General features: G+C 34.8%; 1 protein-coding gene across 1 annotated transcript; it reads left to right on the top strand.

The window, feature by feature from the left end:
- The first annotated feature begins 234 nt into the window (after positions 1–234).
- LOC125661378 (apolipoprotein D-like) lies at positions 235–9,856 on the top strand. Its single transcript, XM_048893368.2, has 5 exons — positions 235–860; positions 5,167–5,297; positions 7,906–7,991; positions 8,158–8,259; positions 9,188–9,856. The coding sequence occupies exons 1-5, from the start codon at positions 741–743 to the stop codon at positions 9,346–9,348; spliced, it is 600 nt and encodes a 199-aa protein (XP_048749325.2). The 5' UTR covers positions 235–740; the 3' UTR covers positions 9,349–9,856.
- Positions 9,857–15,733: the final 5,877 nt, after the last annotated feature.

The raw sequence follows: 15,733 nt of genomic DNA, 5'->3' as shown, positions 1-15,733 counted from the left end.
ACGAACATATTACATGTTACCACTCCGAATAGGCGGATCCAATGAAGAACATGATACTAATTCGAACAGGCGGATCCAATGACCAGGCACCGGATTAACTGATCCCCTGCGTGTATGCCGTTTGCAGACGATACGAAATTATAAAAATAACGTATACATCCTCTAGAGAAAAGATTCCCAGACATGTACCCCCCCCCCTTGCGGAACCACACCAAGACAAAAATATATTATGTTTCCCAGCTCTTACAGTGTCTAGTTTCGGATCAATGTTTGCATGGGTTGGTCCTTTTTAAATCACATTTTTATTCTTTTTTATAAGCGTACATAAAGGATTCACGCGCACGTTTTTCAGTAATATTTACACGTGTCTGACGAGATACAGAACACGTGAGAATTTGTAAATTTTACGTAAACATGTTAATTGATGTTAATGACAATATAGCGAACATGACCTATGGAAAGATTTCTGGTCTGGGAAGAAATTAATCGCCTATCTTAGTTATCAGCATGTATTAAAGTATTTTTTATTGTAAAATTATCATGATATATCATCTATTGTCATTAATGCATTATTGTAAATCAAAGTGAAAACTGTTTAAGCTTTATAATGAGACCTTTTAATTTTGATTTGTCGAGTCCACCCATCCGGGCCCCGATATAGGGCAGTATATATAAGGCAAATGGACATACCTTGCTAGTAGGTACATGCACATGTAATTTATGACACATAAATTTGCGACATGAAATTTGCTGCAGTTATTCTCGGAATTGCTCTATGCTTTCCCTCTGCTTATGGACAAGTGACGAGTCCTGGTTTTTGTCCGAACATCCCCACTGTGAAACGCTACAATGTCGGCCACGTGAGTTTTTTTTCTACAGTTTTATATTTGTTTTCTTATTTTTGTTTATTGATATTTTTTATTTATAGTTTATATTCATTGTGATCTTACTTTCACGTGTATATCCGACATGTTTGCCATTTTATGTCGAAAAATTTTGTTGTAAAATTGTGGTTTACTAATTCAATGACAGAAAAAATTATGGTTTATAAGCATCTGTGTTAGAAAACCTACCAGTATTCAGAGGCTCTGAATGAAGCCAGTTTACATTCCTGTCTTCCCCCACAAAACGTGATTTCTATTTAATGCACAGGCACTCGACGATTTAGATATCTATCATAAAAAATTGTCATCCTGTAAACATAATATTATGTTTACAGGAAGACATTTTTTTTTAAATTATAGATATTTAAAACGTCGAGTGCCTGCTTGTGATATAATGCTATATATTCCATAGAACCGAACTCTTTAATTTGACAAAATCTTAAATTTAGTTTTCCTGTCAATGATTATGGTTAAAGTTACAAGCATATACCAATCTGATTATAAAAGCTGGTGTTTGATCCGCTCCAATAGTCTGATTTCGCTAATACAAATTGTATTGGCGACATCAGAATGATAGAGCGGATCAAAGATCTGCATGGTTTTAATTAGATTGAGTTACATACAAAATTATCATAATGGCACATGTTCACAACAAAATAGATTTAGAGCTGATATTGCTTTAACAAATAAACAAACAAAAAAGCAAACAAACTGAACAAACAAACAATTACTGAAATCAAATTAAAAACGAAGGTATTGAAAACGGATCTTTGATTCAGGTACGCACTGTACATTATCACCTATTTCAAACGTGTAACTCTTAATTTAACTTTAAAGAAAATTACTTTAGATCATGAATGTTATAATCTGAAATCAGCGAAATTATAGATCATGATTGTTATATAGTCTTAAAGGACACATCTCGTGTTTTCAAAGTATACAGAATTATATGCATTTTGTCTTCCTTATGCTTATAGAAATTAATTGTAATAGTTCGTTCGCTGAAGTAATGCGATAATTAGCCACAATACGGACTTAAATCTAAGCCCCAATTTCAAAAAGCCTAGTTAATTAGATAGGTAGTCACGTGGTACAGTGACGTCATATGCGACCTTCGTCGATCAACTTGTTGTAAAAGTAGTGTTAGATATTTTTAAAAACTCGGGTTTTAGGGGCCTAATTTATTTACCATGGATAACATTCATTTCGATGTTGACAAATTTCCCGAGTCTTATATCTTTTAGCCACCAGTGCATACAAATAGCGACCCAAATATAGCAAGGAAAGCGAGTATGAAATCTGCATAAATTTGCGAGTAAATAATGTTTACATGGGATCACTGTCTAAACACAATTTGGTAATGCCATTTCTGTAAACAACTGTAATTAGCGGTGTTGCTTTTCTAAAATAAACAGTGCAATATATTATTAAATTTATTTTTGGAGAAGTTAGATAGACCTAAATTATGATACGATTATGTATCAATGACAACTAGGCCTGACTGTCACGGGTGCATTTCGAAAAAGAAAAAATAATAATAATGATCAAACTTATTGTGAAAATCACAATACTTTTAAATTATTTTATTAAAGCAATTTTATTAGGCCTAATCATTTTTTGTGTGTTATCAACACGTTGTTACTTAGGAAGTGGGAGCGCGGCGTGCTGTTGTTGTAAACACGTACGCGTTCCTTAAAAAAAATGTAAGCATTATAATTCAATTCAAAGTCGGGAAATATTATATTTTATTATTTAAAATTGAAAGTTCAATTATCTTTTATCTTTAAATCTCTTTTTTAAAACTACCAGTTGGTAGACACTGTTAGCAAAGTTCTGCCTATATGTTGTTACAAGGTGAAGGTCAGTTGGTGCGAGTGTGTATTGAATTCGAGAGCAGAACGGAAAGCATATGCCGTAGGCCTATATGTAACAGTGCGTAGCTTCGATAGAACCATTTTCTCGCAGTTTATCTACGTATTTGTCCAAGTGCTTGTTTAAAAAAGTACAGGGACAAATTCTACTGGGGGTTTTTATGGCAAAGTCGTTGTGCCGACAAAAAATATTCATGTCTTGTCCCTCATACCTTCCTTCGAAAATTGAAAAAAACACAGTCCAAATCTTCTCTACTGACAGCAAGTACACCCTTAAACGGCACAAAACACCCTAATGCAGTGCTATTTACAAGCTGTTAATGTGATAATTGTTTGCTTGTCAATTAAATCTAATCTGTTTATGAAATGACTATCAACTGTTTTCAAATCTTCTCGCTCGAGGTCGCATATGACGTCACAGATAATGGCGCGTAAAATATCGAAGAAAATATGCATATCGCAAGATTTGAATTTCATCGCTTTCAAACTCGAAAACTACGCAAACTGTTTCATTTAAAACACATGTAAAGTAGTTTTAGGCATGAAATGAATTAATTTTGCTGAAAAAATTAAAAAGTTTAAAAACATGCGATGTGTCCTTTAATGCTTATCTTAGCGAAATTATAGAAAAGTTTGTAATGGTACGGTTATTTATTAATCATCTCCACAAAAATAATTCGAAAAGTTTATTACTACATATGTAGGTCAAATATGGTAAATAACATGTAGATATAGATTTCTGTAGGTAAATAACATGTAGATACAGGTTTCTGTAGGTAAATAACATGTAGATATAGGTTTCTGTAGGTAAATAACATGTAGATATAGATTTCTGTAGGTAAATAACATGTAGATATAGGTTTCTGTAGGTAAATAACATGTAGATACAGGTTTATGTAGGTAAATAACATGTAGATACAGGTTTATGTAGGTAAATAACATGTAGATATAGGTTTCTGTAGGTAAATAACATGTAGATATAGGTTTATGTAGGTAAATAACATGTAGATATAGATTTCTGTAGGTAAATAACATGTAGATATAGATTTCTGTAGGTAAATAACATGTAGATATAGATTTCTGTAGGTAAATAACATGTAGATACAGGTTTCTGTAGGTAAATAACATGTAGATATAGATTTCTGTAGGTAAATAACATGTAGATATAGATTTCTGTAGGTAAATAACATGTAGATACAGGTTTCTGTAGGTAAATAACATGTAGATATAGATTTCTGTAGGTAAATAACATGTAGATATAGGTTTCTGTAGGTAAATAACATGTAGATATAGATTTCTGTAGGTAAATAACATGTAGATATAGATTTCTGCACTCTACTTTAATGTTTGTATTAATGTATCATGTAAACATTTTTAAAGTAAATACTATTTGTCAAATAGTGCTCCTTTTACATTATATATCCCTAATTGTTTAACTATACTATCATACAGTCAATTACTCGCACAAAATACATTCAATTTATTAAAAAAAAAAAACCCCCAACTAGTTCCTCTCTATCTAATAATTTTTAATATATTGTTCATTTTCCTACTTCATATTAAATTAATCAGAAGAAACATGTTATGTCATTTTGATTTTGAAAAATGTTTAGCAATGATAAATGTTCTCTCTATAACGAATGCATGATCAGATTAATTTGCCCTGTAATGTCGACACGAGTGAGAACATTTTGACAGATCAACACACCCCTACTTTGATTTAGATAAAATATAATCGTTTAGTGCGGCGTGTGACGCAATAATAGATTCATTTTACCCAATCAATCAAACATCTCATGAATTGACTAATTGTAGACCTTTGAAATCCGTTATATCATAAGATTTATGCTGACTATAAAAATCCTCATGTATTGGAGTATAGAATTGTTCCATACATTTGCATGGAAAGGTATAATGTTACACAATTCTTGACATTTGGAGGTCACGAGGTCAATATGATGTTATATATATACACAATATTCACTGAGCCCGAAGACATCTTACACAATTCAATCAGAAAAGTTATCGAAATATGAAAAATTGGCTCAATGTCCGGTTATCAATGTAGAAAAATTAGATAAAATCTGACAACACGTTGTAAAACGTAAGCGCTTTCATTTTTAAAAATATTAATTGTTAACGGTATCCATGTACGGCTTTGTATATGTATCATAGCATTGGATGATATTCAAAATTCAACAAAATGGGGTTTTCAGCCTCCGCAACTCCCCTCAATCAGAAGAAGTGGGGGGAGGGGGGCTGTAATCCCCATACCACCTCCAGATTTGCCTCTGGCTTTTTCAAGTAGCACGCATGCGCTTCATGAAGTATGCAGGCATGGGATCTCGCAGTCCATACCTCATGTAATATGAATTTGATTTCTTAACTAGCTGTGTCGGTTGGAATTTCAGTATGTTGGAACATGGTATGAATACGAGCGGTTCTTCCTGGCCGCACAGGACGGGATCACGTGTTCACAAGCAAGCTATAGTCTGAACCGAGACGCTTCTATCAATGTTGTTAACACAGGAGTCAGGGAAAGGTGAGGTAGTTAGGGTAGAAATCGATAGAGCAGAAGAAGAGATGTCAATATCACTTTACGTAAAATGTCCCTCATCGCTCCAGCACTCTGGAGAAAAAAAACCCTCATCACTCCCACATTCTGAAGAAAAAAGCCCCTTACCACTCCCACAATAGGAAAGGAAGAAAAAGCCTTACCACTCCCACACTCTGAAAAAAAGAAAAAAGCCTTACCACTCCCACACTCTGAAAGAAAGAAAAAAGCCTTACCACTCCCACACTCTGAAAGAAAAAAAAAAGCCTTACCACTCCCACCCTCTGAAAGAAAGAAAGAAAAACATACCACCCCCACATTCTGAAAGAAAGAAAAAACACCCTCACCACTTTTGCACTCTGATCAAACCCTTATCACTCTCGCACTCTGGTAAAAAACCCATCTCACCATTACCGCACTCTGAAAATCACCTCACCTCCCCACGTTCTGAAAAAAACAACCCGTACCACTCCCGTACTCTGAAAATCACCTCACCTCCCCACGTTCTGAAAGAAAAAAAAACCCGTACCACTCCCGTACTCTGATAGAAAGAGAAACACCGTACCACTCCCGCACTCTGAAAAACATCCTGCTGCTCAAAAATTATTTATGAAAAATGAAGTGAATAGTTATACATTTTACGAATGCATAAGTATTTTCTGAGTGCATTTACAATGTCTCTACAGCCCAGCAGCTAAGTACTTCGTTACTAGCTTGAAAATACGGATGTATATTTAATTGCTGTTATAAAATTTAGAAATTCATTTCAAAATTAAGGATTATCTCCCTCATGCATAGCTCTTATCCATGGACCAATTTGGCTCCACTTTTTTGGCACGCTGTTTTTGGCTATATTTAGCTCTAAAACTTCATAGTTATTTCGGATTTCAAACATTTCGGTTGAGCATCACTGAAGAGACATTATTTGTCGAAATGCGCATCTGGTGCATCAAAATTGGTACCGTATAAGTTTTACATAAAGAGAAATTGACGGTTGTATACACATCATTGTGTATGGTCAAGCAAAAACACCATGCTTAGGGTAATAAATATTGTACCTCTTATCAAACAGGCCAAGTTAACGTTACTTAGAGGTTCATATATAATTCTGCTCCAATATTTAAGTTTTATTCTAGTATAGATATCAATACTACAATATTCTATGAATAAAATTATACAAGAAACTATAGAATATACATACAAAAACTGCGATTGTAGAGATTTTGGTGAATGGTTTCGAAATACAGCCTGTTTTTTAAAACACATTATTTCCGAAATGAGCAGAGGGCAAACTCCGTGACTTTAGCACACCACGTGCTATTTTCCCGGTAATTCATAGAGCTGTGCATATATAATTACCATTTAGTAATTTACACATGATCTATAGCATGGTGATTGTCTTAAGTCCTATATCTACAGTCAATGAACTCGATGTCAAAACTTATCGACAACATCGTTTTCTTTTCAATCATGTGTGAAGAAGGCACGCGCAACGCATAACATTATACAAATAAGGCCAATCCAAGATATCATTACTCAAGAAGGAACTTAAAAAGTATGACTTATTCCTTTTCATCTGGGATGAAATCAAACATTTACCATTCACAAGTTATTGTACACCGCCATTATAGATGCATTGACCGTGTAAGTTTGGAAACGAAACAAATTTAATATCAACACGTCTATGTACCTTTTTGGTCATTCGCGACGTTTCTGTCATTTTCCCCCTAAGATTATTGTTTTCATCTCCTCAATATGAAGGATTTCTGTATGACTCCCTTAACGGGATTAAATTTTATATCGTAGTAATATTACTACACGTATACTTTTTATATCTACCGGTTAACTCAGTGATTGAATGTAAGGACGCAAGGGTTCTGTGTTCAATCGCCCATTGATCCAATTATTTTTTCTCCCATTCTTTGCTACAATAACTTAGTATTGCCCATATATACAACCTTCTGTACTAATGGGATGCGAGTGAATTGTACCTGAAATGTCAAGAAAAAATTATATATTATTGAGAGACGTCGCGTATGTCCTGGCGATGGAACGACATCGTGACGGAGACTGTATCTATTACAAATGGCTTTGCATCCGTCGGGCAAGTCACAATACGCAGCCAGTCAGCTGACACTCAATGCCCGTGGGTAAGTGAAGATCATTTATCATATCAATAACAATGCAATGTTCATTAATTCTAGGCCACTTGATACAAGCGACTTTATAAACCAACGCGCGATGATGTCAATCCTGTCGCCCTTGCATTAATTTATATGGTATGTGAACTATTTACAAGCATTTAATGAAGTGGCGGATCTAAAGAGGCGCTAGGGATATTGAAACTCCCTTTGGTTGAACAATTGTAACATAAATGGCAATTCTGTGCCATTTTAGGGTCTTCAAACTCCTTTTGGGGGCGGAAAAGAGTGTACACTTGGGTTGCTCTCCCCTTTGAACATTTTCGGTATCCGTCTATGTGATGTGATATACATATATTAATCCTTATATTTTCAATTCAGCTATTACAAGGAGTTTCCTTGCATTACTATTGTACGGTGCAATTTATACATTTATTGATATTTTTCAACATTAGAACTGGTGAACCAACAAGCATAGAGGGCGTTGCTAGAGCCGTGAACCCACGTGATCCTGCGAGACTATTTGTCTCCTTCTTTCCTTGTACGTAAAAAAAATTAGCTTTGAAAGTGGTATGATGCAATGAATCTTACTTACATGTATTTAGTGTTAGACCATTAAAAAAATATCCATGAACGAATCCATTTTTCGTCCATTTGTCCATGAATGAGATTATGTATACCTGTACTCGCATATGGTTTCATTTCAGCCCAACCCGTGGATCCTAACGGAAACTACTGGGTCGTGAAAACGGATTATAATCATTTTGCCGTGGTGTATTCCTGTAGGCAACGAGGGCTATATAAATCCGGTAAGTGAACGAGGGCTTTAGAAATCCGGTAAGTGAACGAGGATTATATAAATCCGGTAAATGAATGAGGACTATATAAATCCGGTAAGTGAACGCGGGCTATATAAATCCGGTAAGTGAACGAGGACTATATAAATCCGGTAAGTGAACGAGGGCTATATAAATCCGGTAAGTCAACGAGGACTATATAAATCCGGTAAATGAATGAGGACTATATAAATCCGGTAAGTGAACGAGGGCTATATTAATCCGGTAAGTGAACGAGGGATATATAAATCCGGTACAGTGAACGAGGGCTATATACATGAGAATCCGGTAAGTGACTAAGCATTCAGGGATCCGAAGGCAAATAAAAATGGATATTTCAGATGTTTTTATTTTATTAGACTATTATTTGAAAATAAAAAAATCACATGGTATGGAGCATATCAGACAGCATTGGACCTAATGGCAGGTTGTAGTTGTGTATTAGATCGTTCTAAGGACCTTACAATATAATATTAACATGGTTTCGTTACACAAGAACGAATGCTGGAATAAAATTTATTAATTCCAAAAAAGATGAACATGAACTTTTCTTGAGGGAGGGGAGGGGAGAGGGTTAGGTCTACAGCATATTAGATTCTTTGATATGCCGACTCCTGCACTGTAACTCTTCAAATACAAGTGTATAATGTATTATCAATTATTAACGAATTAAGCGATGTTTTTCTTCTAGTCGCAATAGTGCAGTTGTAAGTTCATTGATACCAATAATTCATTCTCCACTCATACATATTAATTAGGATAGCAATTAGCACAGCCCTCCGCACATAAATCAGTAAGGGGCCGCAGTAGTTACCGTTGTAGGTCTATAATTATTTGTGAAATCAAAAACAATATCAGTCAGATTTGTTATTTTGATATTCTTTTTTTTTTTTTTTAACAGAAAACGCTTATATTCTCTTACGAGAGCCAAGGACACCTAGCAACGGACTACGAAAACATTTATACAGATTCCTCTTGAGTTACGGAATAAACCCGAGGAACTTCATTCGGACGAATTTCCGGAAATGTCTGCCGTCTTTATCTGATATATACATGCACTAAACTTCTAACGAATCGGATATTTTTCACTCTGTGATCGGGTTCTTCAATGTGTTTTATTATACGAGTATATGTACTTGAATATCAAGAAGTGACCAGCATCATGAATTCAAGACTTAATGTCAGAGATGAAAATGAAAGGACCTCCCCACTTTAGCTGTGATGTACGGTTCATGAAGATTTAGTAAACATCGAAGTTTGAATTATGCAATTCACTATGACCCAAGATGTTCGTTAATACTTACACTTAGAAGTTTAATTGGTTTTTTTTACTGACAAGTTTGTTAACATTTAGAGCTTTTGAAATCGCGTTTGTCTGCTATTGTTATTCATCGAATGACTGGTATCTAAGGCCTTTCTTTATATCGAGCACAAAGTTGTTCAGATTTCTCTTTTCTATTATACCGGTAAGTCTTTTATGTAATAAAGAAAATTATATCAAAAAGACAGGACTGGGCAACCTTGTGCTGGTGATGAAATTCATAAAAATAAATACAATGAAATCTACAAAAACCATACGTTTTCTTTCTATCTTATTTACGTATATCGACCTCGGGTAGTAATTCTGTAAATTTCAGGCTAAGGGTGACCATATCAAACTTGGAGTTCTACCACTATATTCCAATATGCCAGAGGAAAAGGACTGTACACATCTTTGAAATACATCAGTGTTCAATATTTACCCAGAAGTATAATAGATAGGTATTTTTTGTCTTTGAAAAGAGGGATGGTAAAAAGGGACCACAAGCTACAGGTAAAACAAAACTAGATTCGGGGTCAGAGAGCTGGCGGTCGCCGACCAACTTTTACTGTGTACCTCGGATTACCAGAACTCAGTTGAAATCAGTACTGCTAACCACTTACCTAATGATCGAGGTTCACACTACGAACTACACTACAAACCTCTTCAACTTGTGTTATTTTTATTCATAATTTTTTTTTATCGCGTTAATTTTGGCTCTGTTTTAAATTAAAAAAAAAAAAAAAAACACCCAGAAAAACTCAACATCCTTCTGCCCATGATACATGTATATTGTAATACTGTCGTTTTCAAACATGTCCGCTGTCTTTTGAAATATGGAGGATTCTCACAAATCAGTCCTTCATTCTTAACTGAAAACAGATTGAAGCAAGGTTTCCTTAAACCTTTAAAGAAAAAGTGATTTTTGTTTCTAGATATTTCGAATATATAATAATTCTGTATGTCCTAACCATGATAAATATTGAGTGTTTTGAAGATACAGGCATTGTTTATGTGTATGAAATGTTACTGATGGGTAGGTTCAGTATATGAGGAAGTGGAATCAGTTTGTGATGTGGTTACACCATTATATGACGTGGTTACACCATTATATGATGTGGTTACACCATTATGTGACGTGGTTACACCATTATATGATGTGGTTACACCATTATGTGACGTGGTTACACCATTATATGATGTGGTTACACCATTATATGATGTGGTTACACCATTATGTGATGTGGTTACACCATCATATGGTGTGGTTACACCATTATATGATGTGATTACACCATTATGTGATGTGGTTACACCATTATATGATGTGGTTACACCATTATATGATGTGGTTACACCATTATGTGACGTGGTTACGCCATTATATGATGTGGTTATACCATTATATGATGTGGTTACACCATTATGTGACGTGGTTACACCATTATGTGATGTGGTTACACCATCATATGATGTGGTTACAGCATTATATGATGTGGTTACACCATTATTTGATGTGGTTACACCATTATATGATGTGGTTACACCATTATATGATGTGGTTAAACCATTATATGACGTGGTTACAGCATTATATGACGTGGTTACACCATTATTTGATGTGGTTACACCATTATTTGATGTGGTTACACCATTATATGACGTGGTTACACCATTATTTGATGTGGTTACACCATTATTTGATGTGGTTACACCATTATATGATGTGGTGACACCATTGTATGACGTGGTTACACCATTATTTGATGTGGTTACACCATTATGTAATGTGGTTACACCATTATATGACGTGGTTACACCATTATATGACGTGGTTACACCATTATATGACGTGGTTACACCATTATGTAATTTGGTTACACCATTATTGGTAGACGTCTTCTCTTTATGAATATCATCAGATATTGATCGGTCGTTTCCCTCATTTTCACTATTTTTTAAATCTGTAACCCCTTGCTTGTCGTAAGAGGCGACTTAATGGGGGCAGTCCTTCGGAGGAGACCACAAAAAAAAAAAAAAAAAAAAAAAAAAAAAAAACAAAAAAAACCCGAGGTCCCGTGTCACAGCAAGTGTGTCACGATAGAGATCATTCCCTGCTCAAAGGCCATAAGCGCCGAACCTAGGCCTAAATTTTGCAGCCGTTCACCGTCAATGGTGACGTCTCGATATGAGGGAAATATTCTCGAGAGGAACGTTTAACAATATACAATAAATATATCCTATCTTGATGTGTGACCTTAATAGAGTCTTACAGGTCGCAACAAAACTTATGATATGAATTGTCTGGTTATAGATATATCCTACTTTGTCTTCAGGCTAACTATACATACCCACAATCAATCGTAACTACTCGGCTATTTCCGTTACCATCCTACTCTGTACTTTGTCCTCAGGCTAGCTACACATACCCACAATCAATCGTAACTACTCGGCTATTTCCGTTACCGCTAATGAATATCGTAAGCATCGTGCCTTGGTCTATGGTTTGACGTACGTCACAATACTGTACGACTGTGACATAGGCGGATATTCCGAGTTCGTTTTTTATGCAACAAAATATTTCCTGACTTATACAAGCAATGTAAACAAATGGTGATTTAGCAAATGAATATGAACATATAAGAAATGAACATCACTTTTGAGCTAGCGCGATTCACAGAATTTGCCTCAAATCCAAATCCGTTCATATTGACCATGAACAGCTCAAAAGTGATGTTTATTTCTGAAGTGTAAAGTAATGGATTTGATGTTTACGTTCTTGTTTTGAACTGTTTACGTTTGACGTTATGTTTTTTCGTCATTCTACAGTGACGTCACACAGTATACGCGGCCTAAAAAATCAGTATCCCATAATTCCTAACTCGAAGAATTTGGTTGTGAGCAAACGAACTCTGGCGGAAGTTTGATAAGGATAAGTGCATTTTTTGTTCATCACAAAGCAAACAGAGATATTTTATAGTGTGTTGAACCAAAAAGTCATTTAGTATTGATAAATGAACTTCAAGGTCTTTCAATTGAAATTTTAATTTTGTAAACAAACTTAGACAGTTGCTTCTATAAGTTCAGTTTCTCCTATATCAGCCAAACAGAAACAATACCGATTTCTCGGTAAGCTTCGATTTGAAATCACAAAAATAAAAATAAACAGGAATCATACCAGACTCACGTTCGTGCAAAGTCTCGAGAGAGTGAGAGTCTGGGGAAAGCGAGACTATACAGTGTACCTCTCGGTGCCCTTGGATGACAATAAATCATCTGTATCTGCATTTGTATCTGTAGATCAAGGTATGAGAGTATGTTGCTATGTATACACAAATGTAACTATGACGTCATAGACATACTTTACGATAGGAAACACGAGCTTCAGGGCTAAAACAAAATGCAGATAGGGTATCATTCGGCAAACTTCGGCAGATTTTGGTAACCTTCATCTATATCTTTATCAATAACGAATTGTCACATAACTTTGATCAATCCCAGGAACAAATCTATACTGAAATGATAGTTCTACGTGAGGTAGATGCAGAAACCACCGCCAGGTGTTTTTTTTTCAGTCAAAAACTTTCCGATCGCCCAAAACACGAATAACTGTTGAATGAACAAAAAATGGTAGGGCCCATATGGATCATGAAATTTTCAGTGAACGTATGTGGGGATTATCTCTTCTCTTGCAGATTTTGTCATTTTTTTCTTTTATATACTTGTTGCCTTTAGCTTGCTTTGCGGACTCTCGATATAAAGGTTAATTGGTTGTATATCGTTTAACATCCCGCTTGAGAATTTGTCACTCATATGGAGTGTAAACAGTATGATTATGAAATATATTTGAAAATATATATAAAATATTCTCGAGCGGGACGTTACATAGTATACACCCCACACACTAATACATGGCGTGTGGCAGGTTCTTCCTGTCAAGCCTTGACACCTTTCCCGCTGCAACTTCGCTATTCGTAAAATTAACCCTAGATATTTTTGCAAGGTTTGTTTACGACGTCTGTTGATATTGGTAAACTGATACAAATTTCTCATGACCTCTTGGAGTCAGTTTCACCAAATTTGACAAAAAGAATTCCTGTTCTCGTTTATCAAATGCCGTGTTCTTGCTCGTTGGAATTTACCTTATTAAGAGTAAACTTCAAAAATTTCGGCTTGAGCATCACTGAAGAGACATTATTTGTCGAAATGCGCATCTGGGGCATCTAAAGTGGTACCGTATAAGTTTTACATTACTTACCAAATGAAAGAAAGAAATCTTCAACAAAAGATTCTACATTAAAATACCTGCAAAGCCCTGACCCCCCCCCCCCCCCCCCCCCCGAAGAAAATGATGCTACATATATTGTATGCTATAAGATGACAAATAAAAAAACATCAAATCAAACCCAGAGCAAAAAGATGGCGAACTTACATTAGAATATAGAAATACCCTTAAAATTCGCCCAAAAATGGTAGTATTAATCACATTTAGTGTAATAAATTATGTTAGTTTATGAATGAGCAATGCTAGATGAGATTGATTCGTCTTACGTTTTCTCGTTTTTTATCAAGATTAGAAATCTTGTAAATTTGTTAAGTTACACACCAAATGATCCACTTTGCAAAGGACAGCATTGCAACTAATGGCAACATTACATCATGTATTTTTCACCAATCACTGTTGAGAAGAAATTCTTAGTCCGGAGACAGAAATAAATTAAAACCAATATTGATTAATAAGAATATACCGTCTTCCACGGAAAACGTTAAATGTTAGGAGTACTGCCACGGAAAATGTTCTGACCAAAGATCAATCACCACCCCGGCTCCATCTCAATGGGTTTTTGTTTTTACTTCACGTTACTTCACAATGCTATCGACTTGATTCCACTTTTGTTCGCCTTTTTATTCCTCACCTTTGTTTCTGATAAAGATACAGACAATTCATTTATTTCACCGCAATACCACAGTAGTATATCATTTATAGTTTTGAAACAAAAGTGAGGCTGGGAGACCACTGTAGTGTACTGCTTTAATTCATCACACGTTCACTCATTTGTCCAGTGGATATCACCCATTAAATAAATTCTAATTATTACAATACGTTTTCTTACACCGTTTGTGACGTCATAAACAAATGTCAATTTTACTTAGTTTGTACACAAAATGTCAGGAAGCGACGTTCCCAACAATACAGTAACTTGAATGAATAACCGGAAGTGGGGGGGGGGGTTAACATGTGATAAAAGGAATCTCCCATGGTTTGTGTTTTGATTTGATTTATATTCAACCGTTTGTGTGTTTTGTGTCCCCTCGCCAATGCTCGGGGATAGAAAACATACAATTCGTTGAATATAAATCATATCAAACTACAAGCCATGGGAGAACCTATATATATATATATATATATATATATATATATATATATCTATATATCTGTCATTTTTAGTCAAGAAACAGTTCATATGTCAACAAACGTCTCTTGATTGCGGTCAATTTTTTCAGCTACATTTTTCCTCATCTAAATTGAATGACCATCATTTACACCTTAACATATTTTCTGTTCTTTGATTTGTATACAAACAAGCAGAGCTGCAAGGTTGTCTTGGATCAATAACGATGTTTTAACATCATTAGAATCAGGTTTCATTACCAGTGGGAGTGTGTCACAATTTTGTTTCTTAACCTCGAGCTATTGACTACATAATGACATTATTATCTAATAAAGGTATCTATTTTAACGTATTAGAGTCAGAATTGATAAATTATCAAATAAAATATTTAGGCCATTGCACTTTTTAAGATGCAAGACATGCTTAAACAAAATCATATATCAACGTCAGAAAATTACAATTTTGCTCAAGGAATAGCACCAAAATTTCATAAAAACTGGTGATAATGATTTTAAACAGCATTCATAAAAATTTCCTGAAACTGATTGTTAAAAACATTTACCAAAGATCTGTGAAAAATAAGGGAAATTTATTGCATAATGAACTTGATAAAGAATTCAACGAAAAGCTATTGTGTTATTGCCCCTAAATTCAATATTTTGAAACATATTGATAAGTCTTATATAAGTAATATAACTTAGGCTTTTGAAATATTTCATGTTTAACAAATTTCTTTTACTATAAGTGTTGGAAA

The sequence above is a fragment of the Ostrea edulis genome, chromosome 8 (assembly GCF_947568905.1).
Source record: "Ostrea edulis chromosome 8, xbOstEdul1.1, whole genome shotgun sequence".
NCBI classification, from domain to species: Eukaryota; Metazoa; Mollusca; class Bivalvia; order Ostreida; family Ostreidae; genus Ostrea; species Ostrea edulis.
Note: the sequence above shows the minus strand (reverse complement) of the source record. Positions and strands in the feature narration are given on the sequence as shown.

Coding starts and splice junctions, on each gene's coding strand:
- LOC125661378 (XM_048893368.2), top strand. CDS start 741: ATGAAATTTGCTGCAGTTATTCTCGGAATTGCTCTATGCTTTCCCTCT. Junction 5,298..7,905: donor AACACAGGAGTCAGGGAAAG/GTGAGGTAGTTA, acceptor TTTCAACATTAG/AACTGGTGAACCAACAAGCA. Junction 7,992..8,157: donor ATTTGTCTCCTTCTTTCCTT/GTACGTAAAAAA, acceptor GTTTCATTTCAG/CCCAACCCGTGGATCCTAAC.